This window comes from Phacochoerus africanus, chromosome 10 (assembly GCF_016906955.1).
Source record: "Phacochoerus africanus isolate WHEZ1 chromosome 10, ROS_Pafr_v1, whole genome shotgun sequence".
In the NCBI taxonomy this organism is placed as follows: domain Eukaryota; kingdom Metazoa; phylum Chordata; class Mammalia; order Artiodactyla; family Suidae; genus Phacochoerus; species Phacochoerus africanus.
Window position 1 is genome coordinate 66,080,130 of NC_062553.1, and position 25,981 is coordinate 66,106,110.

The 25,981-nt window shown below is 39.0% G+C and overlaps 1 protein-coding gene across 1 annotated transcript; it reads right to left on the minus strand.

Moving 5' to 3' along the window:
• Window positions 1-12,081: 12,081 nt before the first annotated feature.
• On the minus strand, window positions 12,082-25,033 carry LOC125138037 (UDP-glucuronosyltransferase 2B31-like). Its single transcript, XM_047799273.1, has 6 exons — window positions 24,298-25,033; window positions 23,525-23,673; window positions 18,997-19,128; window positions 16,443-16,530; window positions 15,330-15,549; window positions 12,082-13,146 (listed from the first exon to the last, which is right to left on the minus strand). The coding sequence occupies exons 1-6, from the start codon at window positions 25,016-25,018 to the stop codon at window positions 12,867-12,869; spliced, it is 1,590 nt and encodes a 529-aa protein (XP_047655229.1). The 5' UTR covers window positions 25,019-25,033; the 3' UTR covers window positions 12,082-12,866.
• Between the last annotated feature and the right edge of the window lie 948 nt (window positions 25,034-25,981).

Here is a 25,981-nt window from a genome sequence, read left to right on the forward strand (position 1 = left end):
GGTTGAGTTGCCAGAGTGCCCTGCCATTGATGGCCCTAGAGCCACTCCTGTCTAGTCTCCTCCCAGGATCTAGGTCAGTGCTTTGTCCTGCCGTGGCTGGGGCTGTGCTGCTGTTCCTTTGCACTCATGCTGTGTTTTTCATTGTGGCTTGGGCTGGCCATTACCTAGCCGAGGCTGTCGCTGCTCTGCACTGTATCTGTGGGTCCTAAGTCATGGCCCCAACCTGTCATTCCTTGGGCTAAGGGGCTGCTACTCTGCACTTTACCCTGGGTCCTAAGTCAGTGCTCTGACCCGCCATTGCTATTGCCATACCACTGCTGCTCCAGATCCCACCCCATGAGTCCTGAGAGGTGGTTTTAACCAAGGGAACATGCTGCTGCTGCTGCTGCTGCTGCTCTGTGCCTTCTCCTGAGGGCAGAATTGGAATCTTGACCCACCCTCCTGAGGCAGTACTGCTAGAGGACCCTGCCCTCCTGGGCTTAAGCCATAGTTGGATCCTCTCATCTCAGGGCCTGTACCAGCCCCCCTCCCCAGAATTATATTCACTATATGCCGCACACCTAGCAAGACAACTGTATACGTGTTTTACCTGCTTGCTTGTTATATTTATTCAGAGATGAAAGGAGGAGGAATGGGTAGTCACCCAGCCTCGTAAAATTAATTGTCTTCCCCGGTGCTCTCTGCTTTATCCTGTGGATTGGCACTGCAGTCTGAGGTTACTTTCTTCAGCCTGAAGACCTTCCTTAGTTTTTCCCGTAAGGCACATGTTCCAGCAATGAATTCTTTTCTCCTGTGAAGGGTCATCAGAATGTCTGTATTTTGCCCTCATTTTTGAAAGATATCTTTGTTTGATGTAGAGTTTTTGATTGATAGTTTTTCTTTCAGCCCTTTGAGTATGTCACCCCACTCTCATGTAACATCCATTGTTCTGATGAGATATATATAAGTCCTGTATTTTGGAGTTCCCTTGTGTGGATATGCTCTTTTTGGCTTGATGCTTCAAGTTTTTTGTTTTTGTCTTTTAAAATTTCACTAATGTCTGTGTAAAGCTCTCCTAATTTATTCTACTTGGAATTGGGGATGTATAGATTAACATTTTCCATCATATTTGGGGATGTTTTCAAGCATTTTTTTAAGTACTTTACTCTTGTCCTTTTTCTATGGACTTACTCTCATTTGGTGGATGTTAGTGGGATGAATTATGTCCCACCTTTCTCTAAACCTCTGTTCATTTTTTTTTTGCATTTTTTTTCTCTCTGTTCTTTGGAGTGTATTATCTTATTGAGTTCTCTTCAAGTTCATAGGCTTTTTCATCAGCCTCTCAAACCATCAGTTAACTCCTCCTTGTAAACTTTATTTTCGGTTATGGTAGTTTCCAACTCCAAAATTTCCATTTGATTCTTTGGAAGAATATTTCTATCTCTTTTTTACATACTTTATTGCTTGGGATGGATGTACTTATTATACTCTCCCCACTTCTTTAAGCATGGTTTGCTGAAATTAGGTTCTATGCTTTTTGGAACTTATCCATTTCTTCTAAGTTGTTCAGTTTGTTGGAATATAGTGATTCACAATAGTTTCTTATGATGATTTGCGTTTTTTATTTTGGTTTCTCCTAGTATCAATTTGAGTGTTTTTGTTGTTGTTGTTAGTTTCCTTTTAATCACTGAACACATGTAAAATAGCTAATTTGAAGAGTTTCAACGTTAGAGCCAACTTTTTGTTCCCCTCGCAGACAGTTTTTATTATTTGCTTTTTTCCCCATGTACATCACATTTTCCTACTTATCTATCTTGTGAAATTTTTGCTAAACTGTGACATTTAGAAAATAGAGTGTAGCAACTCTGGATACTGGTCCTCTCCAGGTCTGTCTGTTGTCGCTGTTATTTGTTCAGTGCCTAAGTGCACTATTTTAGTGAAGTCTCTTTCCTTTACTATGCAGAGTCTCTGTTGTGTCTCTTCAGAGGGCGTTGCCTCGGGCATATTCGCATTCCTGGGGATGACAGGTATTTTGTTCAGGCGCACCTTTGACTGTCTATTGTCTTACTGTTAGCCTTCAGCAGTTGTTGGGTGATTGTGCTCTAGGTTTTGATATCTTGGGACTATAACTTGCTCCGGATTCTGACACTAAAATGTTCAGCCACTTTTGTAGGCTCATAATTTTTGAAGTCAATATTTGAGGTGTGTTTCTACCTCAGGAAGGCTTTTCTTTGGTGTTCTCTGATGAAGTAGCTTGCCAGTGGTTTAATGTGCATGAATCATGAAGCCTCCAGATTCCTCTGAATTGGTACCAACTAATCTTTCATAGTTTGAGGGCACTCTTAGCCACGAGCCTCCCTGAGTCTGTTTCACATGAAGTGAATTCCTTCCACGTACCTTTGAGCGCTCTCTGTTTTACTTACTGTGTCTCCCTTTGTTCAAACTTTCTGAATGTTGGCTTCCAGAGCTGGGGACAGGGACAGTGGCACACATCTCTCCGAGCGAGATTCCTGCTTTAGATGTAAGCTGTAGCCTCTATTTTTAGTTTGCCTCTTTCCTCATGGACACTCAATTCTATGAAAGAGCTGGGGCAATGACCATTTGGGATTTAGTGTTCTCAATACACTATGTGCCTGAAAAGAACCTCTGCCTTAGGAGTCAGGCTATGTGGAAGAAGGGAGGACCTTCCTGGCTCCACCTTCTGGATCTTAGCCTCTGTAACACATTGCTGAAGTGTGTGTGTGAGAGAGAAATGCAAGTGGACTGACCCTTCTAAGGAGACACCATAGTAGTCAGATGGGAGCTGTGGTGAGTGAGAGCCCAGTGTTCTTTCTGAACCTGCTAGGATTGGAGTCTGGATCTGAGTACGAAGGGTATGAGAGGGAGCAGACTGAGCTTTAAATGACAAGGCTCTCACTGATTTTACTCTTGGTAGTACTGTTTTATGAAATAAAAGGGGTCTTTTTTAGCTGTTTGTCTTTAGGGCAATTTCTAGATACCTTAAATAGTTGTTTCAAAAAATAATTTTCACTAGAAGTTCTTGTTTCCTGTGGGAGCTGGTCTATGGAATTCAGGTCTGGGAGGTTCATGCGGTTGTTGTAATTTTTCTCTACATTCCTCTCTTTTAATATATGGTATGTCCTTGCACGTAGTCCATAAAAGAGCAACCATGGGAATAAAAGGAAATTTTAATACATCTGTGAATTTTAATTGAAGAACGCTGAAGATATAGGAAGGGTATGCAAAGAAGCCTGGTTAAAAGTATAGTCTTGTATGTCTTTTTTCCTCTCCCCTTTGGGTGTTACTGACATGCAAAATGATGTGAAGACAATGCCAGTTTACTTGGGTTGGGAATGGGTGAATTGGAAGTAACTGTTTAATGTGTATGTCACTTTTTGCGGGATGAAAATACTCTGGTTCCTGCTAAAGATGAGAGTTGTACATCATGTGAATGTATGAATGATATTGAATTACGCAGTTTATAATAGATGGACAGATGCATTTTGTGTTATGTGTATTTTACTTTAATTTTAAAAACACAGATGGCTGCCAAGGTTTGGTCCAGAGGCCATTTTTAAACATCATTAGTTTGTAATATTTATTTATTTATTTATCTATCTATCTATCTATCTATCTATGTATTTCTATTGAAGTCTACTTGATAAACATTTTTGTGTTAGTTTCAGCAGTAAAGCATAATGATTCAGTATTTTTGTAGGTTATATTCCATTATAGGTTATTGTAGGATATTGGGTGTAATTCCCAGTGCTGTACAGTAAATCATTGTTGCTTATCTGTTTTATGGTAGTAGTTTGTATTTCTTACCCCACACTCCTCATTTGTCCCTCCCGCTCCCTCATTTGGTAACCGTCATTTTATTGTCTATGTATATGAATCGGTTTCTGTTTTTTATATGTATTCATCTGTATCACATTTTAAGTATTATCCTACAGTACTCATCTTTCCTCTCTGACTTATTTCACTGCCCCAAATATTCTCTAAGCCCACCCCTGTTACTGCAAACTGCAGTATTTCATTTTGTCCTTATGACTGAGTGATAATTTCTTGTACACATATACCGCATCTTCTTAAGACAATTGTCTGTTGATGGGCACTTGAGTTGCTTTCATATTTTGCGTACTGAAAGAGTACTGCTGTGAATATTGGGGTACATGTTTTGAACTAGATTTTTTGAATTTTTTCAGATGTAAACCCAGGAGTGGAATTGCTGGATTATGTGGTAGTTGTAGGTTTAATTTTCTGAGGAAACGCCATACAGTTTTCCAGAGCTGTTTCACCAATTTACAACCCCAGCAACAGTGCATGAGGGTTCCCTTTTCTCCAATGGTTCTTCAGCATTTGCTATTTGAACACTTTTTGATGATAGCCATTCTGACCAGTGTAGAGTGATATCTCGTTGTCATTTCGACTTGTATTTCTTTGCTAGAAAGCAGTGCTGGCAATATTTTCATGTTCCTGTGAGACTTCCATGTGTCTTCTTTGGAAAAATGTTTATTCATATCTTCTGCCAATTTGGGGGATTTTTTTTTTCCATATTTAGTTGTATGAGCTTTTTGTATATTTTGGATATTATCCTTGTCAGTCCCATCATTTGCAAATATTTTCTCACATTCCATAGCTTGTAATTTTGTTTGGTCTATCAGTTTCTTTGCTGTTCAATGTAATTTAAGCTTAATTAAGTCCCATTCACTTAATTTGCCTTTATTTCTTTTTCCTTGGGAGACTAACCAAGGATAATTTTGCTACAATTTATGTCAAAGATTGTTTTGCCTCTGTTCTCTTCTAGGAGTTTTATGGTTTCATGTCTTGCATTTAAACCATTTGAGGTTACTCTTGTATGGCGGTGAGAGTGTTCTAACCTCATTATTTTTCATATGACTGTCCAGTTTTACATCACCATTTTTTTTCCCGCTTTTTGGGGCCACACCCAGGGCATATGGAGTTTCTCAGGCTAGGGGTTGAATCAGAGCTGTAGCCGCTGGCCTACACCACAGCCACAGCAATGCAGGATCCTCGCCATGTCTGCGACTTACACCACAGCTCACGGCAACACCAGAGCCTTAACCCACTGAGTGAGGCCAGGGATCAAACCCGCAGCCTCATGGTTCCTAGTTGAATTCATTTCCGCTGCGCCACAAGGGGAAGTCCTCCATCACCATTTGCTGAAGAGACTGTCTTTTCACTTTTGTGTGTTCCTGCCTCCTTTGCTGTGGAAGGACTGTAGGCATATGGCTTTTTTTTTTAGGCTGCCTATTCTGTCCCAAGATCTATGTGTCTCTTTTTGGGCCAATACCACAATGCTTCCATTATTGTAGCCTTGTGGTCTTGCCTAAAGTCTGGCAAGGTTATACCACCAACTTTGTTCATTTTTCTCCTGATTGCCTTTGCCATTTAGAGTTCTTTGTGGTTCCACATAAATTTTAGTATTGTTTATGCTAGTTCTGTGAAAAATGTCCTAGGTGTTTTAATAGGGAATGTGTTAAATATGTAGGTGCTTTGGGTACTCTGTTTGCCTTAACAACATTAATTCTTCCAATCCAAGAACAAGGAATGTCTTTCCATTCTTTGAATCATCTCCAGTTTCCTTCATTCGCGTTTTTTTTTTTTTTTTTTATAGTTTTCAGTGTATACGTCTGTCTACCTTTTTGGTTCAGTTGACTCTTAGGAATTTTAATTTTTTTCGATGTGATTTTAAGCAGATTGTTTCTTTTTTTAAACTTCTGATAGTTTGTTATTAGTGTACATAAATGCAACAGATTTCTGTATATTAATCTTGTATCCTGCCCCTTTGCTGATTCATTTAGTAGTTCAAATCATTTTTGTGTGGAGACTTTAGGGTTGGTTGCAGAGAGTATCATGTCAACTGCAAAGAGTGAGAGTGTTGTCTCTTCTCTCCCAATTTGGATAATTTTATTTCTTTTTCTTCTCTGATTCCTGTGGCTAAGACTGAATATTCTATGATAGATAGATGCAGTAAGAGTGGACCTCTTGACTGTTTCTGAATGTAGCAGGAAGGCTCCTGGCTTTTCACTGTTGAATAATCTTATTATTCGTGAGTTTGTCCGTATATGGCCCTTACTATATTGAGATATATTTCCTCTATAGCAACTTTGATGAGAGTTTTTCTTGATGAATGGATGCTTAATCACGTGCTGCTTTGTGTCTATTGACACGATCCTGTGATTTTTGCTCTTTTTTTTTTTTCTTTTTGAGGCTTTTTGGGGGTCACACCTGTGGCATATGGAAGTTCCCAGGCTCAAAGTCATATTGGAGCTGCAGCTGCTGGCCTATGCCACAGCCACAGCAACATGAGATCCCAGCTGGGTCTGTGGCCTATATCACAGGTCACAGCAGTGCTGGATCGTTAACCCACTGAGCGAGGCTAGGGATTGAACTTGCATCCTCATGGATGCTAGTCAGGTTCATTACTGCTGAGCCACAATGGGAATCCCTCATTTTTTTCTTAATATGCGTATCACACTGATTTGCCTATGTGGAATCAAACCTGTGACCCTGGAATAATTCCAACATGGACTGGTGAGTGATCTTATATTTATGTATTCTTGGATTCAGTTTGCTAATATTTTGTTGAGGATTTTTGTATATATATTTATCAAAGGTATTGGTCTGTAATTTTTTTTTTTTTTGCATTGACATTGACTAGTTTTGTTATCAGGATAATGATGGGTTCATAGAGTAAATTTGGATGCATTCACTCTCTTTTACTTTTTTGGAATAGGTTGAGAATGATAGGTATAAGTGATTCTTTAATGTTTGGTAGAAATGCCTCTGAAGTCATCTGGTCCTGGAATTTTGTTTGCAGGACGTTTTATTTTATTTTTTTAAATGACAGGTCCTATTGTACTTCTAGGAATTGGTCTGTTCAAATTGTCTGTTTCTTCTTCAATTAGTCTCAGCAAATTGCATATTTCTAGAAGTTTGTCCATTTCTTCTGCATTGTCCAATGCGTGGGCCTATAACTATTTATAATATATACTTCTGATTTTTTGTATCTCTGTAGTATTAGTTGTCATACTTTTGCTTTCATGATGTTCTGTTTATGTCTTCTCTCTTATTCATGGTGAGCCTGGATAAAAGTATGTCAATTTTGTTAATTTAAAAAGAAAAACTAGCTCTTTGTTCTATTGATCTTTTCTAATGTTTTTTTTAAACCTCTGTTTAATTTATTTTCGCTCTGAACTTTATTAATGCCCTCCTTCTGCTGTCTTTGTCTTCTGCTGTCTGCTGTCTTTGGAGTTGTTTTTCTTCTATTTGTACTTTTTTGGGTGCTCAGTTAGGTTGTTTACTTGAGATTTTTCTTGTTTCTCAGGAAGGTGTGTCTCACTATGACCTTCCCTCTTAGAACAGCTTTAACTGCATCCCAAAGATTTTAGAAAGCTGTGTTTTCATTAGTCTCATGGTATTTTCTCATTTCCTCTTGATTCCATCATTGACCCATTGATTTTTAATGGCACGTTGTAAGTCTCAACATGTTTGTTGTCTTCTTTCTACAGATGACTTCTAGTTTCATAGCATAGTTGTTTAAAAGATGTTTGACACAACTTCTCTCCTCTTAAATTTGTTGAGGCTTGTTTTGTGACCTCCTTTGTGGTCTACCCTAGAGAGTCTTCCATGAATTCTTGGCAAAAAGTATTTTCTGTTTTTTGGAGGTGGTATCCTGTAGATATCAATTAAGTCCTACTGGTCTACTGTATCCATAAGGATATCTGTTGCCCTATGGATTTTCTGTCTGGATGTCAGTGTGGTGTTAAAACCTCCCACAATTATTGCATAATTGTCCATTCTCTTTTTCTCTGTTAGTATTTGCTTTATATATCCAGGTTCTCCTCTATTGAGTGTAGTATATATGAAGGAGTAGCATATCCTCTTCTTGCATTGATCCGTTTATCATTAAATAAAGGCCTTTTTTTGTCTTTTGCCATGGACTTAATTTTAAATCTATTTTGTCTGATATGAGCGTGGCTACCCTCCTCTGATGTTGTTTCCATTTGCAAAAAAAAAATATCTTTTTCCATCTCCTCCTTTTGAGTCTGTGTGTTTCTTTCCCCTTTAATTGAGCCTCTTGTAGGCATCATATTGCAGATTTTTGTATGTTTTAAAAATCCATTTAGTTACACTATATCTTTGATTGGAGCCTTTAGTCCATTAACATTTAGAGTAATAATTCAAAGGTATGTACTTATGGCCATTTTAATCATTGTTTTCCAAATTTCTAAAAGAAATTCTTCTCCATTCATTTCTTCTTTTTGTTTTTCCACTTTGTGGCTTGGTGATTTTCTCTTGTGACATTGCTAAGTGCATTCACTTTTTATTTTTGTGAATCTCTATATGCTTTTTATTTGTGCTTACCATGAGATTTGTTTATGATGCCCCATAAATATGTATACTTGCTTTGGCAGAGCCTTGTTCAGCTGGTAGATGAACTGTGCTATGCTGGTTGTGGTGGCTTTGAAAGAGCGCCTACTAAGCACGGGTAGTGGCAGCATCCTCCCCACCAGAACCACACTGCAAGCCCAAGCTTTCTCTGCATAGCTATACTGAGTCTTCTCGCAGGGCCAGGCTGGCCCAGATGCTGTGCCATGCAGGGTTGTGGAAGGAACAGGGCTGGGATGTTTTCCCCACTCAGATTTGGGAGTATTGTGAGGAAGCAATGGCCAGGGTAGAGCTTCTCTTTAGTCTTTTTTTGGGGGGTGGGGGGGCGGCAAATCGGCACATATGCACTCTTTGGGAGTAGAGTCTCACTTTCTCCATCTCTACTGTTCATCTCAGTATTCTCCCCATGAGTCAAGTGATTTGTTTCCTCCGTACAAGACACCAGGACGTGGACATCCAGCCTGTAGCTTGACTCCTTAGCTCTTCAGGGTAAGGGTCCATCTATGAGGACCTTTTTCCTTTCCAGTCCCTCCCAGGGGCAGAGGTCCCAATCTCATGACCTTTTCCCATCCTACCTGGTTGTATGCAAAGTTTTCTTGTAGCTTTGGTTTATAGGCCCTTTGCCAGTTTCTAGGTATCTGTCTGTGGCAGTTATTCCCCATGAAGCTGTACCTTTTGATGTGTTTGTGGTGGGAGGTGAACCTCATGTGCTCCTACTCCACCATCTTGATGTGATTTTGTCATGATCCCATAAATTTAATTCCTGCGTATTTAATTTTGGCATATTTAGCTTCTACATATTTAACAGGAGATGCGGATTACTATTAACATTTATATTTGAAACGTTAAATCGACTTTAAATAAATGCGAAGACAAATCACTGTGGAAAATTTTCTATGCATGTAGATGTAAACAGTTATTGCAAGTTATACTTTGCTGTATACAACACTTATTTAATGCTTTGCTGTGGACATTTGTGCAAACTACTAATAAATCCATGAATCAGGTGATGCTGTCGCTTTATCTACTTTATACTCATGGGGTAGCCCCGTTATAGTATATATGTGCTATATACTACTAGCACATAGCTCTGTAGTATTTATATGGTGACTGAAAATGATGCTATATGGTATTCAGACGGCAACCTCTTAACCATGATGGTATGGTGACTTCTTTTTCTGGGTAACAGTTCTTTTTACAATGTAGTATTTGGCAGTTTGCTATTATTAAACTACATTTGAATTGTGATATTATGACAAAATGTAATTATTGTTCCAGTTATGCATTGGTACGTGAAAAGGGCACTTAAATATAGGGGCTTACAACCACAGTACTCATGTTATTTTTACAAAGTGAGTTATAGCTATGGGTCTTTCCTGGGCTCAGCCAGGTGATTCTTGTCGGAGATTTCTCAGGTGATTACGGTCTTGTGGCGGCTAGGGTTGTAATCCTGTGGACATACCTGGTGATTGTTCTGAGAAGATCAAAACCGCTGTGGAGATGGAACTCCTGGGATGTTTTAGACTTATGTGTGTATCTCTTCACCATCTGCTCATTTATCCTGGAGACTTTGGGTGTGGTACAGATCTCCATAGCAAGCAGGGGGATAGACGAGATAGAGAGAGAGAGACAGAATATGTTGCATTTTGTAACTGCACCTTGGAGATTAAGCTCAAGCGTTTGTGAGATGGCAAAAAGACTTACTGAAGTTCAAGTGAAGTTCAACTTCTATTTCGTGGGAGCGCTGTCACATATTTATGGTCATGTCTCAAAAATACTACAAAGAGAAGTTTTTGAAGTTAGCCAGCAGAGGTCCCTAAGGGGTTGTAAAAATCGTGCAATGTTGACCTAAAAACCACAGTAAAGTCCTTAAAATACTGTGAGTTAAGATCTTTAAGCTACTGAACTTTCAATTGTGTGTTCTAGTATATTTATTTATAGTATTTGAAATATGAAGCCGGTGTCCTGAAAATTGTCCTTCCTTGGGTCTATTCCATCGCATGCCAGATTTCCAGTCAATTCATGGTTTCTGAAGGAATTGATTGCTATCATGATATGAACATCTCAGCACTTCATATCTTGGATTAACATGTTTATTCCAGTCATTATTTAAAACCACAAAATTAATGCATAAAAACATTGTTGCGTGAGGGCAAATAGTAAGGAAGTATATTGAATAAAAACTTAAATTTTTATCATTGGAAATTCTGTGTATTCTTTAAGATCCTTTCTTCTGAGGTATACTGATTAAAATGGGACATGGAGAGCATTCAATTGTATTGCTCACATCTCGCCATTCTCTCCCACGGTTGTATGTAGCCCATGCCTGTGCTGTACGTTCATTGACTGATGGTCGTTGAAGTGCCAGTGGGAATCTTCAGAATATAACTGAGAACATGTGCAGTTCTTTCTACATGACACATTCCTAGATGTAGAGTTTCACTCTCAAATTGCATGTTTACATTTTATTGAAAAGCATTTTTTTCCACGTTATAGTTCCAGGAAAGCAATCCCACCAGATTATTTGTTCGGCAAATCATCTGAAGGAAAATAATTTATTGACTTAGTTTCCATTTCCCAGAGCACGAGTGAGGTTTGTCACCCTTTCCATGCCATTGGCCATTTCACGTCCGTGAATTTCCTCCTCATATGCTTCATTTACGTTCATACGAGACTGTTTGATCTTTTGTTGTGATTTGTAATCATTCTCACGGTATGGAGACCCCCAATCCCTTTTCTGTTACAGGTGTGGCAGGATAGATTTGAGAATTTTATTTAAGCCTGTATATGTGCTTGAACATTTTTATCTACTGTGGCATCATATTAGTTCTCTTTTTCTTTAAAAATGTGTCTGCTGCCTAGGGAGTCTGTGTGGAAAATTCTATGGTAAAGTTTGCCTATACTTCCCCAAGCGTCAAACTTCTAAGTTTTTTAAAAGAAATTATTCCTTATGCAGCAGCATTTTGATCATATGACTTGAATGGAAGGCCTCTTGACCAGTCGTGCAAGTGTGCTTTTCCTCCCCTGGACCACTTTGATCATAAGTGCTTTCCTGACTTGTAGTTTTCAGGAGTGCTTTCAGAATGCTTTCATGTGATTTACTAATTTTCCATAAAATGTTTGTAATTTTTGTATTCTCATTGTTATAAAAATCCAAAGAAAATGATATTTTTATGATTTACCGTCATGAAAAGGACTGAATGTTTACTTATAATTTTATAGGATGGCCGGGTCAATATGATCCTGAGGAAAGCACAAAATAATGAGACATGCTGACCAAAAGTGTGCTTGTATCAATTAATAATCATTAATTAAGGGAATTTGTTTTGTGGCTCAGCAGAAATAACTCCAACTAGTATCCATGATGATGTGGGTTTGATTCCTGGCCTCAGTGGGTCAGGGAAACAGCATTGACATGAGCTGTGTTGTAGGTCACAGATGCTGCTCACATCCCTCATTGCTGTGACTGTGGCAAAGGCCAGCAGCTGTAGCTCTGATTTGGCCACTAGCCTGGTTACTTCCATATGCTGCAGGTGAGCCCTAAAAGGAAAAAAAAACAATCATTAATTCACTCTTCTGTTCAATAAATACATTTAATTTCACAACATACCTGCAAGTAATTAACTGATATAGTTTGATAGATCCAGGTATCTTTGTAGAAAATGAAAATTCAATAAATCCCCTTGGAGTACAGGTCATGTATTATGCTACTATGCAGTGGAGAACTTAAGTCAACTACCAGAGGCTGAATATGGGAGGGGAAGTCATTGTGACAAGAAGAAGATGAGAATTAGGTTGCAAATTCCCAGATTTTCACACATAGGTCTATTTTTTAATAGGAAGCTGGTAGCAGTTGCTAGAATTCAAATTCCACAAACATTCCATGAGGAAATGAATTAAACTGGATGAAGGCAACTGGTTTGCCAAGGCTTTAGGTAGGAAGTGATGCTGAGGCTGGATGCAGAGGAAACACCAAGAAGTTTTAGAGGTCTCACAAAAAAAGGAAAGGGTAACTCTTCTTACATAATTCCAATTTTTGCACACATTCTCTGGCAAGATAAAACTGTAAAATTCTTCTCCAAAATAAATTTAATTATTCTGAATATCGACAACATGTGGGTACTCTGGGTGTACTTGTTATTGTTCTTGTGTCTATGCACACCGTGTGAAACACAGTTAAATTCAATCATGTCTTTTGATATAACTATTGAATTAAAATAATAACTTTCAATGTATACCCTCGTAATTCTATTTTGACGGATTTTTTTCACTAGGTGTCCCCTTGGCGTGACCTAGGTCTAACTCTGAAACAGGCAGAAGGTCCTGGGTACACAAGTCTTGCCCTGAGATGTTAAATTATGAGAAGTCATTTTGTCACAGGAGGATGGGAACCTTGTCATACCTCCTTCCTGCTGGAATAAACGGAAGAGTTCTATCTACTGGGCCATACCCGCTTCCGGCCTCAGACACAGCTACTGCCTTTTTGCCTTCTCTCCTGCGTTAGCCAACTTCCGGCAACAAAACAGACAACCCCTTGTGAGGGCAAATGCAGCCGTTGCCACACAGGCCAGCAGGAACCCAATGACATCCAGAGAGTGGTACTGGTACCAGGTGAGGTCGTGGGCTGCTGGCCGCAGGTGCTTGGCTCCTTTGTGGCGCATGACAAACTCGATCCAGAAGACCGCCCGGTCCAGGGGCTTCACAGGCTGATCATGTTGAATGGTTGATAACCACATCACGTTTTCCTTGTAGCTGAAGGCCAAAGAAGCAGAATCAATGTGGAGAATGAACTAGGAAGGATAAATGTGACGTTTTCATGCCGATGGTAAAAAGGAGTGTCGCACAGTGGGGAAGAAAGACAGATTATTTTTCAGAGATGACTATAGAGACCTTAGCTTATGGGCTACAGTTTGTTACATGAGTAGGATTTCAACCTAGGAAGAAAAGAGAGGAGATGTGAGAGGAGAAGAAGTTGTAGTAGAAGGAGTGGAAGAACTTAAGTTGCAACAGCAAAAAAAAAAAAAAAAAGGAAAAAGGAAAAAGGAAAAAGAAAGAAAGGAAGTGCAGTAACTCTGTGCTTTGAAAGTTCAAACTTTGATTTCCCCAGTAGGGCATTGTTAATAGACCCAGTGGACAAGTTTTAAAATACTGTCATAATCCAGGGATATGCATAAATCCATGATGGTGTTCGGAGGCAAGTCTAGGCAGGGTTGCTGAGGAGCTGGTGTTGACCTAATATTAGGAAAGGAGTGGTTAAAAGGGTGGAAGTGGATTGCCTTGGTTTGAATCCTGACTCTGACCCTTACTTTGCTGCCTGCCTCTGTCTGTTCCTCGGTTTTTGAGTATCCGATGGAATGGTTAGGAATAGCCTCCTATCTGATTATTGGGAGGAACAATATATTGATTTTTAGAAGTATTCCTAGCCCACAGTAGACTCTCAGTGAATGCTTGCTAGTGTTGATATTGTTTTTTGTGGGAGTTAACTTAGAATAGAGTGTGCTCAACATTTGACTAATTTGGCATTGCAGTTACATTTGTTCCCACTCTGTTAAAGTCATTATGGATCAAAAGGCACAGGAGGAGGAGGCCTCAAGAGATAGGGCTCACAAACCAGAAATCCCAAGGTGCTATGGCATGGGAAAGGAGCAATAACGATGGAGGTCAGTTCTGTCCTGTTCTGTGGAAACACAGAGGGAGCCCTGGGGCTCTGAGTGGAGGGTGGTAATCAGGAAGCATTTGTAATACAGTGGAAAAGTCTGTAAGGAAGTAGTGAGGCAATTTGAGCTCAGGACTTAGTACAGCATATAGCGTATTGTAATCATTCAGTATAAACTAGGTAAAAATTATCTTCGTTTTGGATACTACCTTCACACTCTTAAAAAATCAAAATCTATAATGATACCAGAGAGATGTATTTTTACATAAAATCACCAAAATGATGTATACGTAAAAAACAAGAAGAAGAAATATATACTTCTTACGGTGCTCTCTCCGGATAATGGTTGTGCTAAAATTAAAATGTAACAGCACTGCTTTAAAGCACAAATGTCCACAGTGGTCTTATTAGCAATATATTCTCCAAATGTTTATTTTCCAAAATCATCATGGAGCAAAGGGAATATATATATATATATACATATATGCATATATATGTATATATATATATATATATCCTTGTTATGATGGCAATATTTGTAGTTTTATTGGAATTAATTTAAGTGTGAAATAATTTGGAAGCCAGATATTTCTGGATTCTGAAAATTTAATTTTATGTAGTAATGTCTTAACATGTCTTGTCCAACTGAAGTAGTTTTTGATTTTACAATTCTTCCAACGAAGACAAAAGCAAGCCTAAATGAAAAATTTAAAACTACATTTATAAGGAGTGTCTACATCATTGTATTGGGGTAAATTAGAAAGTTCTAGGTATTACCTATTACCAGTTATGGGTTCAAAACATTTTCAATGAAAATTTGGGAAGTGTTAATTTTAATGGTGATTTGAGATTGATTATGTCTTGGTGGTTTACTGAAAACAGACCTTCGTAGAAGAGTTTTAATCTTACAATGAGTCCACATGATAAAATAAGTCATAACTCTGCAAATGACTGCCTTTATAATATTCATGATTTCCTACTTGCACTTTGTTCTAAATGCTTCCTCTTGATTCTTCTGTTATTATCTCAGTGAGTGTTCTCATGCTAATAATTAGTGCTTTCAAAATTTTTCCACCATCCTTAAATCCTCTGAAAAACATTCCCCCTAAAAACAGGGGAAAAAAACTTATGTGACCCAGGAGGTTACTGATGACTGTTTCAAAGCATTGAGCAAAGCTTACTCCTCATTGTGTTTGTGTCAAGATTCATTGCTGACCCACTGGCCTTCATCTGGGAACCTCTCTAGAAACAGTACCAAGTTAAAAAAACCTATACTCACGAAGGGTTATTAATGACTTGCTCCAAGGCATTGACCAGATCTGTTCTTGATATTGTGTCCAAGTCCAGTCTTACAGCTGCTCCCTTGGCTGTCATGTGAGCGATGTTATCAGGCTGATCACCAAACAAAGGCAGGCCCACCATAGGGACCCCATGGTAGATGGCTTCATAAACACCATTGGCGCCACCATGAGTTACGAAAGCTTTGGTTTTGGGATGACCTAGGATTGAGTGAATTTCAGGAAAAGAATTAATTTCACACTTTAGAAAAAATGGGCGCTGGGCATTAGAAGGCACCAAAGGAAGTAGTGTCCTTTAGATAAAAGACAATTATATACATGTAACTGCATTTCAGGTGCTTTCAGAACTCAGAGCAAGAAACCCCTTGGTCTGCTGGAGAGGTCAGTGAAGACTTCATGAAAGCAGTGCTGTGTCACTTGCATTTCACAGATGAGTCCAAGATTGTCCTGTGAGCAGGACTTCCTTGAACAAACCTCCTGGGTCAAAGAGAGCATGTGTGTAACCCAGGGGGGAGACAATGCCGGAAATACCCGCTCTCCAAGAAGTAGGAGGTCTCTGAATCTGATTGGAAGGGTGTCAAGGTAACAGGTAAAAGCGTAAAGGTAGTGGCACTGGAACCAGAGGAAAGAAAAGCTACACTGTATCATGAAATCTGGAATCAGCTCATGAAACAATTTTGGATTTTTTCCTGTAGAAAATGGAGAGTCCCTGGTAATGAAGGAGGGCTTGGTTTTCTGTGGATTTCAAATACCTCTAGAGAGGGGGAAAGACTGCTGCAAGGAAAGAATTCAGCGAGAGAAAGACAATCCCCAACGTTCTTTCTAATTTCACTGTGAGAAGCAGTTACAGTCAAAATAAATCTACTTTGATTCTGGCCATGAGAAATGTGACCTGCTTTAACAAAATGCCATCTCTGTTGTAGTCACTCCTCTTGTCCTCAGAGGCTGGAAATAAAAATAAAGGACCAAAGTTTTCTTTTTGAAAATAAGTTTCAATAATAAATGCTAGGAGAATGATAGATATTCCTGCAGAAGTATTAACATTCTGCTCAGCTGTTACTCATGTTTTCAGTATTTGTTCTCCCAAGTCTTACCAAGAAGGTCATTTTGGGGGATCCACTTATACAGCCGAGTATTGGGTCCTAAGGTATCAGGTTTCTTGCCTTCGTATTTCCACAGCACCTGTTAGGGTAAAGAAATCCTTGATTCCATGAATCAACTTCAGAGTTACAGCAGTAGAGTTCTATAGAGATTCAAAGACATCTAGTTAAATGCTCTCCATATGACAGCTAAGGAAATGAGGCCACACGCTCTTCAGTGACAGTAACTACTAATGCTCTGACCTCAACTCACATTTACACAGTTATGATTCTATTCAGTCAGGTAATCATGACCTCTCACACATGATGCCATAGGCAATTGAGATTCAATGACACTTCAAATATTTAAGAAAATGTTAGGTGCTCTAATTCTATTGAACAAAAATAGTGTCAAATTACTAGTCACCTACACATTATTTTTCTTTATTTCATATACAAGCTTTGATTTTCAAATGTGATATTCACTTGTGTATTTCTTTTTGACTGTTATGGAAGGCAGTTTACTTTTCTTCACTTATATTGTAACATAAGTTATTTTATCATAGTTTCAAAAACCATTTAATTGACATCTATAGGAAAATACCAGTCATTAGGAAGTTAGGAGAAATTAATATTTCTTTTTCTTAATAATTTATTAGTGATAAATTAATTAGTGCTCGTGTTCTGATGTAGCTCAGTGGTTAATGAATCTGAGTAGGAACTATGAGGTTGCGGGTTTGATCCCTGGCCTTGCTTGGTGGTTGAGGATCTGGCGTTGCCATGAGCTGTGGTGTAGGTTTCAGACTCAGCTCGGATCATTCGTTGATGTGGCCCTGGGTGTAGACCGGCAGCTATGGCTCTGATTAGACCCCTATCCTGGGAACCTCCATATGTTGTGGGCCTGGCCCTTGAAATGGCAACAATACAAAATAATATAAAACAAAATAAAAAATTAATCAGTGTTGCTTAGGAAGTAGATGGAATTTTAGATTATAAATTGCTAAGAACTAATTCCAAAAAAATGACAATTGGTAATTATTGATATGAACTCAGAGTATTACTAGTATTAAAAATTTAGATATTCATTAAATTTAGAGAAGGGGAGTTTGCTGGTAAATCGTAGGTAAAAATAAGTCTGTTGAAAAAGTTCCAGACCTGAGATGCTAAAATATAGTCAACTGGCTCTAAATTTAACACTGAAGCACAAGGCATTGACAGCACTGGTCAATGTGGTTTCTATGCACAGTACGAAAAGAAGTTACTAATTTTGAAATTCCTATGCAATTTTCATAAATTAAATTGTAATTTATCAGTGTTTTACCCCTAAAGAAAGTAACTTTAGGTTCCCAGCAAACAATTAGCATAGCTGGTTAGGAGAATACTGTGATATCAGAGAGTACACTAAAAAGTAATATTCAAATATCCAAAGGCACCAAGTGTATATTACATGTTAGAAAATAGTTTGCTGCTCTATTTTATGGAGAAAGAGGCAGCTGCGCTTTTTCCATGCCTGTCTTCCTCATGCTTGACCCCTTGGTATAGTCCCTCCTCCTTCCTCAGTGAGGAGGGGTAATCTTCGAATAGGTGAGAAGCAGAGTTCATCAAGGGCCAGACTTTACAATGCACAGGGTTCACCTTAACGGCAAAACCCCATCTTCATCTTTTATTTATCTTCCTGCTTCAGACTTTTGGAGGACCCAGTCAAACAGGGGAGGCTGATGTTTTTCGTTTTCTAAATCATTGTGACTGCAGGGGTATCTGGAGGCAGCTCAGTGAGCCCTGGCCATCCTTTCTCTGAATAGCACCTTGAGGTACACACAGAATGTGTCTGTTTCAACATTTAGAGAAAGTCATGGGGCCAGGAGTATCTGACAAGTGTGAACTGCATGTCATATTCCAAACATTTACCATTTTTTTTGTCTTTTTGCCTTTTCTGGGGCCACATCTTATGGCAAATGGAGGTTCCCAGGCTAGGGGTCTAATCAGAGCCATAGCTACCGGTCTACACCCAGGGCCACAGCAACATGGGGTCCTAGCCATGTCTGAAACCTACACCACAGCTCATGGCAATGCTGGATCCTTAACCCACTGAGCACGGCCAGGGATTGAGCCCACCACTTCATGGTTCCTAGTTGGATTCGTTAATCACTGTGCCATGATGGGTACTCTGACATTTGCCAATATTGCTTAACATTATTGTGCTATTACACTTACTGTTAAAATTTAACAGTACCATGTCCTCAGGAGTTTTTCTGGGTTAAGGAGAAAATTACTAGGCAAAATTTGGAGTTTCTTTTCTTGTCTGGAATACCATTATAATGCCAAATTTCACAGGGTAACCATTAAATACATTTTTTTGAATTACAATCTTAATCCAAATTATTGTCAATCAAAGACACTCTCTGCTAATGCAGGAGCTGCCATGTATGTTTTGCTTGTCCAATATATCTGAGATAAGGTGGACCTATCATGATGGTTTGCCTTTCTTGCAGGAAATGTCTAATCAGGTCTTTCACAGAATTTAACAGTCTCATAAAATAGTTGTCCACAATTGTATTCCTTCATCTACCTTTTGGGGAATCTGGGCAAAGGCGGATGCAATCGTATTGGCTCTTTCTTCTGTCATGTTACTGATCATTGACCCCAGAGTAAAGAGCACAATACCATGTTCTCCAGCACTCTGGACAAACTCTTCCATTTCCTGTAAAAGAAGAATTTGCTGCATCACAGAAGAGTCACAACATGGTCAAGATTATTGGAAGGATTGCTACAAACAATGAAAGAGAGAAAATCTGGTAGCATCAGAAATTCTTAGCGTGATGGCTTTAAAAAAAAGTAGTAAAATGCACCTGTGATAATATTTACCATCTTGATTATTGCTAAATGCAAAGTTCAGAAATGGTTAGTACATTCATGTTGTGCACCCAATCTTAAGAAGTTTTTCATTTGGCATAATTGGGAATCTATTCCCATTGAAAATGCCATCATTCTTTTTTTCCCAGGCCCTGGCAACCTTCTCTTTGTTCTACTCTGTTCTTCTCCATATTTCTACAGATTTGACTCATCTGGATACTTCCTCATAGTTGAATGGTAGAGTATTTTTATGTCCGTGTCTGGCTTATTTCACTTCATGTGAGGTTCATCCGTGTTTGTCAGGTGTCAGAAAATGACAATGAAAATATGACGATCCAGATCCTACAGGACACAGCAAAAGCAGTTCTAAGAGGGATCGTTTTGGTGATACAATCTCATTTCAGAAAGGACGAAAAGTCACAAATAAACAACCTAACCTGATATCTAGAGCATCGAGAGAAGGAAGAACATGCAAAACCCAGAGTTACAGTGGAAAGAAACCATAGAGATCAGAGCAGAAATAAATGAGATAGAGATGGAGAAAACAAGAGAAAAAAACCAGTGAAACAAAAAGCTGGTTTCTAAAAGATAAACAGAATTGATAAAACTGTCAACTAGACCTTCAAGGAAGAAGGGAGTGTGCCTTTCTAAATACACTTAGAAATGAAAAATGAGAAATTACAACTGACACCACAGAAATTTAAGGCTCATAAGTGACCACTACAAACAACTATATGGCATTACCATGGACAACCTAGAAGAAATGGACAAATTCTTACTGAGGTAAAAACCTTTCGAGACAGACTCAGGAAGAAATAGATAATATGAATATTTCAGTCACAAGTACTGAAATTTAAAATATGATTTAAAATTTTCCAAAAATCAGAAATCCAGGACCAGATGGCTTTGCAGGCAAATTCTATCAAACATTTAGAGAAGAGTTAATGTCTATCCTTCTGAAAAGTTCCCCAAAAATCACAGATGAAGGTACATTCCCAAGCACATTCTATGAGGCCACCATCTTCCTGTTATGCAATTGAGACCGACACCACACACACACACACACACACACACACACACACACACACACACAACTAGAGGCCATTATCTTTGTTGAACATAGATGTAAAAATCCTTAACAAAATATTAGCAAATGGAATCCAAGACTACATTAATAGGATCGTGCACCATGATCAAGTAGGTTTTATCCCAGGGTTGCAAGTATTTTTCAATATACACAAATCACTATGTTATAAATAACATCAACAACCTTAAGAATAACAACCATATGGTCATTCCAAAAGATGCTGAAAAAGACTTTGACAAAATTCAACCCCCCTTTTACATTAACCCTCAAGAATGTAGGCATAGAGGGGGCCTACCTGAACAAAATAATGGCCATAAATGACAAACCCATATCTAACATCCTTCTGAGTGTTGAAAAGTGAAAGCACTTCTGCTAGGATCATGAACCAAATGAGGATGTCCATCCTTGCCACTTTTATTCAGCATAGTTTTGGAAGTCCTCCTTATAACATTTAGAAAAGAAAAAGAAGAGTTCCTATATAGCACAGCAGCAATGAATCTGACTAGGGATCATGAAGTTGTGGGTTTGTTCCATGGCCTTGCTCAGTGGGTTGAGGATCTGGCGTTGCCTTGAGCTCTGGTGTAGGTTGCAGATGTGGCTCAGTTTTGGCATTGCTGTGGCTGTGGTGTAGGCCAGTGGTGACATCTCTGATTAGACCCTTAGCCTGGGAACCTCCATATGCCACAGATGTGGCCCTCAAAAAGACAAATAATAAAAAAAAAGAAAAAAGAAAAGTAACCAATAATAGAAAAGAAGTAAAACTGTCACTGTTTGCAGATGACATGATACTGCACATAGCACCTCCTAAAGATGCTACCAGAACACTACTAATGATCATCAATAAATTTGGCAAAGTTGCAGGATACAAAATTAATGCACAGAAATCCCTTGCAATCTTATTACTAAAATCTTATTAGTAACAACAGAAAGAGAAATTAAAAAAAAATTCCCATTACCATTGCATCAAAGAGAATAAAATATGTACCTTACTTAAGAGGAAAAAGACCTGAAATCTGAAAACTTACAAAAGACTGATGAAGGAAATTGAAGATAACACAAACAAATGGAAAGGTATGCCATATTCTTGTATTGGAAGAATCAATATTGCCAAGATGACTATACTTTACAAGGGCATCTACAGATTCAGTGCAATCCCTATTCAAATACCAAGGGCATTATTCACAGAAGCAGAAGCAAAAACTTTACCATATTTATGGAAGCACAAAGAACCCAAACAGGCCGAGCAATCTTGAGAAAGAAAATCAGGCTGGAGGAATCAATCTCTGTGACCTCAGACTATGCTACAAAGCTACAGTCATCAAAAGAGTATGGTACTAACACAAAAAGAGAAATCTATTTCAATGTAACACCATAGGAAGTCCAGAAAACATAACCATGCACATATGGTCAACTAATCTAAAGGATGCAAGACTATGCAACAGAGAGAAAAAGAAACTCTTCCATAAGTGGTGGTAGGAAACCTGGATGGCTATATGTAAATGACTGAAATTAGAACACTCTCTGACACTACAGAAAAATAAACTCTAAATGGTTTAAAGATCTAACTGTAAGACTGAATACTATAAAACTCCTGAGGAAAACATGGGCAAACACTCTATGACATAAATGGAAACAGTATCTTTTTGGACCCAGCTCTTAGAGTAATGAAAATTAGAAAGATAAATCATAAGTATATAAGTTTAGGAGTTCCTGTCGTGGTGCGGTGGTTAATGAATCTGACTAGGAACCATGAGGTTGCGGGATCGATCCCTGCCCTTGGTCAGTGGGGTAACGATCTGGCATTCCCATGAGCTGTGGTGTAGGTCGCAGACGTGGCTCGGATCCTGCATTGCTGTGGCTCTGGCATAGGCTGGCGGCTACGGCTCAGATTGGACCCCTAGCCTGGTAACCTCCATGTGCCACAGGAGTGGCCCTGGAAATGGCAAAAAGACAAAAAAAATAAATAAGTATATAAGTTTAAACACTTTTCACAGCAAATGAAGTCATAAACAAAATGAAAAGACAAACTACAGAAGGGGAGGAAGTATTGGCAAAGTGACCAATGAGGGAATAGTTTTCAAACCTATGGAAAAAACTCATGCACTTTAATAACAGAAAAAAAAATCAAGAAATGGGCAGAAGATCTAAATAAGCATTTCTCCAAAGAAGACATAGATAGCCAACAAAAGATGACATGAAAAGATCCTCAAAAGTGCTAATTATCAGAGAAAAGCAAATCAAACTGCAACAAGTAATCACTTCTGCTCAATGTTATAGAAATTTTGTGGTCATATCCCCGTAAACATTGTAGTCTAGTTTTCAATCATTATTGCCTCTGTCTCTCAACAGCCTGTTAAATGATGTGCCTTTGCAATCCAATTCAGTGACAACATCCAATGGTTTTTAGAAATATTTTCATTTCTCTCCCTTTCTTAACCTTTTAATTTTATGCCTAACTCATTACTAGATATTTCACCCTTTGTTATAATTATGTCTTCAACTTACCCATCCAGCATCATGTGCCTCCTTGCTCAGCCTCTTCCTGTTTAGATTAACCTTAGACCTCTTGGGAATTGTCATTAACATTCTGCTTGCTTTTAGTCTGTGGCTCCCCCACCCCTGCCCTATCACTTCTTATTCCTGCACATCCCTCCGATCTCCCCTTAATTATCAGTGCCTCAGAGGTACTTGCTCTGATTCCTGCTGGATGCTTCCTTGGCAGTGTGGTGTTTCCTTACCGTAACACTTTTCACTTGATGTTTATGACTTGCTTGCATTCTGTCTTTCCAGGTAGAGTGTCAGGTGGTAGAAAATGTATCTACATTCTTTCTCTGCCTTTCAGCACCTACTCCTGGTATATGCTAGGCATTTTATGTTTATTCTTATAATGAATGTCTGATACCATATTGTATGTTAAAAAATGAGGATGGTAATAACTGACCTATTCTCAAAGTCTCCCAGAGGTCCCTTTATTTCGTAAAGATATTGAAATTCAGCGAGTTGAGGTGGTATAGAAATGAATATGTGAGGTACTAATTAGCAGGTCATTCTATCCAGCTTGCCATATCTCTCAGTGTAATCAAACATTCGAACTAAGGAGTGGAGGATTATTCCTACTGAAAATGTAGAAAAAGCACAACAATCCAAATCAGATTACCTTAGGTAGGGGTTTGGCAGGTTTGCAATGGAAGCCTCCAATAAATTCAAAATTTGGTAGCAGTGGGCGGGGGAAATCAAAATCCCAATAATTTCGAATGAGCCACATGTCAGCTTTCCCCATTGTCTCAAATAATGTAGTGGGCCTTCCTGAAAGATAAAGCAAAATAGTAACTAAAGTTAGATGAAATGAGAATATAGTCATGTGCATACCTTAGGTAAGGTTTGGAAAGGAGCTTGGAATGACGTAGCCAGAGATGTTTGCACATGTCTGTTCTTGATAAAGCAGTTATGTATCTTTGTGTAAAGTATATCAATTCATCTCATATAATTCAGAAATGGAGCTACACCAGTGAAAGCAATCTCTAAATACTCCCCAGATTTTTGAGCTACACACACCTGTGTGAGTCCTCAGTCTACATGTCATCATTTATTATGATATTCTATGAGGCTAATAGTGACCTTTTTAGTGAAAATACTACTTAAGTAATGGGTATATAATTGCTTGGAGAAGTCCTACGTGTTTCAGTATGTGGTTTATGATTTCGTGGAATGTCTGAACCAGTAATGCTCCACAGTGTTTCATCTTACCCAATAATTTAATATTTCCAAAGTATTTACAAGACTGATGGATCATTTTATATTTTCATTTTTCATCATTTCACTTATAAGAGACAAATTCCTGGGGCTTAATATTTATATAAACTCACCTAATTCCTAAAGGCATTAGGAAACTTAAGTCTTCATGTTAAACGAACTAAAAACATGACTTACCTAGTGCTTTGCTGTAAAATTGATTCCACTTCTTCTCATTAAACATCTGGAACCAGAAGTCCAAAGCAACTACATATAACATATTTTTAACCCTCTCCGTGAATGTCATGTGATCATTAAATTCTGACATGACAACAGGTACATAGGATGGTGGGAGTGGAAGCTTTCCACCGAATTTTTCAATCGAATAACCAAGAGAGATGCGCAGGCTGTACACCAGCGGTATGTTGAGTATCTCAGCCACCAGGTCAGCACAGGGTAAGATGGGATCTGCAAGGATGACATCAAACCTTGATTCTTGTAGTTTTGTCATAAGTTTCTTGTTCAAAACAGCATCTTTGCAGATCTTCAGTGAAACATCAGAAAGTTCTGAAAATATATTTTGCGCTGTTGAAATATGTGTCCAAAATGAATGTTTTGCCCCCTGTATCCATTCAGTGAGAAGCTGCTGGAAGAGATTCTCATAATCCTCTTGACTTACAGATGCAGGGAAAGTCTCAAATTTGATAGTAGGTGATTTGTTGGGATCAACAAGAATGGCAGCTGATGATTTTAGAACAGTCACCTCATGACCCCTGGTGACAAGTTCCTCCAGAATTATCTTCATATTAATCCAGTGACTATATTCCATTGGCCACACCAGCACCTTTCCACACCTGCCGGAGCTAAAGTAGCACGTCAGCTGTAGCAGCAGCAGAAGTGAGAGCCATTTCAGTGACATCTTGTCCACTATTACTTTTAGGAAATTATGTTTCTTTTGCTCTTGCTCATGTTTATATCCGAGGAGCCACCAATCATGGAGTTGTTTAAAGTGTAACACCCACACCTGCAGTAAATAATTTATAAGAATTGGCAGCAGCTATGGCAAGCAACTGAACGGACAAAGTGTAGACCATTTCATGCTTGGGCAATGTGTTTACCTTTGTTTTGTTTGTGCTTAACCCATTGAAACGCCAATGACCTTGCACATGCAAACCAACTATATTGTGTAAGGGAAAAGTCTTTTGTAAAATCAATAGAAATTGAGAGGCTCGCTTGTCTGCATTCTTCCTGACAGGTAATGAGAGAAAAGATGCTATGAGTCGGTGGAGTGTTGTAAGGGCCAACACGTGTATCCCCCAGAGAAACAACAAAGACAATAAACGAGCCACTACGAACCAATGTGATTTACTTTGGGAAAGCTCTGGGCTACAATGCAGAAGCAGCAGGTTCTTGGTTCCCAGGGGAATGGAGACAGATCCCCACCCCCCAAATGTGGCTTTCAGCTTGGAGCCCTGCTGCGGACATGGGTACTGCCAGCACAAAAGCTACACCCTCTCCCAGAATGTGGATGCTCCAGTTGGGCATCAGGAAACACTGGCCTGTGGAAAACCACTGCCTGCATAGATTAACCACCTACAAGGATTGACTGCCCTCTGTCATGAGACTCAACCCCCTACCCCTCCTTTGACCTTCCCCTCCTCCTTCTTTGCTGTTCCTGCCACAAGTTCCCTCCATGACCTCCAACCACTGATTCCCACCACAGATGTTTTTAAGCCTAGCACCTCCTCACAGTCAGAGCTGGTGCCGTCTTGAGCTCAGCCCGTCCCCCTCTGAGGCCTTGATAAATCTCTCCCGCTTTCCCAGCTTGGCCTGGCACGTTCTACCCTCGGCAAACCTAACAGCGGGTACCCTACAGAGTTTG

Coding starts and splice junctions, on each gene's coding strand:
- LOC125138037 (XM_047799273.1), bottom strand. CDS start 25,018: ATGTCACTGAAATGGCTCTCACTTCTGCTGCTGCTACAGCTGACGTGC. Junction 16,531..18,996: donor TTGCCCAGATTCCCCAAAAG/GTAGATGAAGGA, acceptor TTACCCTAACAG/GTGCTGTGGAAATACGAAGG. Junction 13,147..15,329: donor CAAGTCATTAATAACCCTTC/GTGAGTATAGGT, acceptor TTTGGCCTTCAG/CTACAAGGAAAACGTGATGT.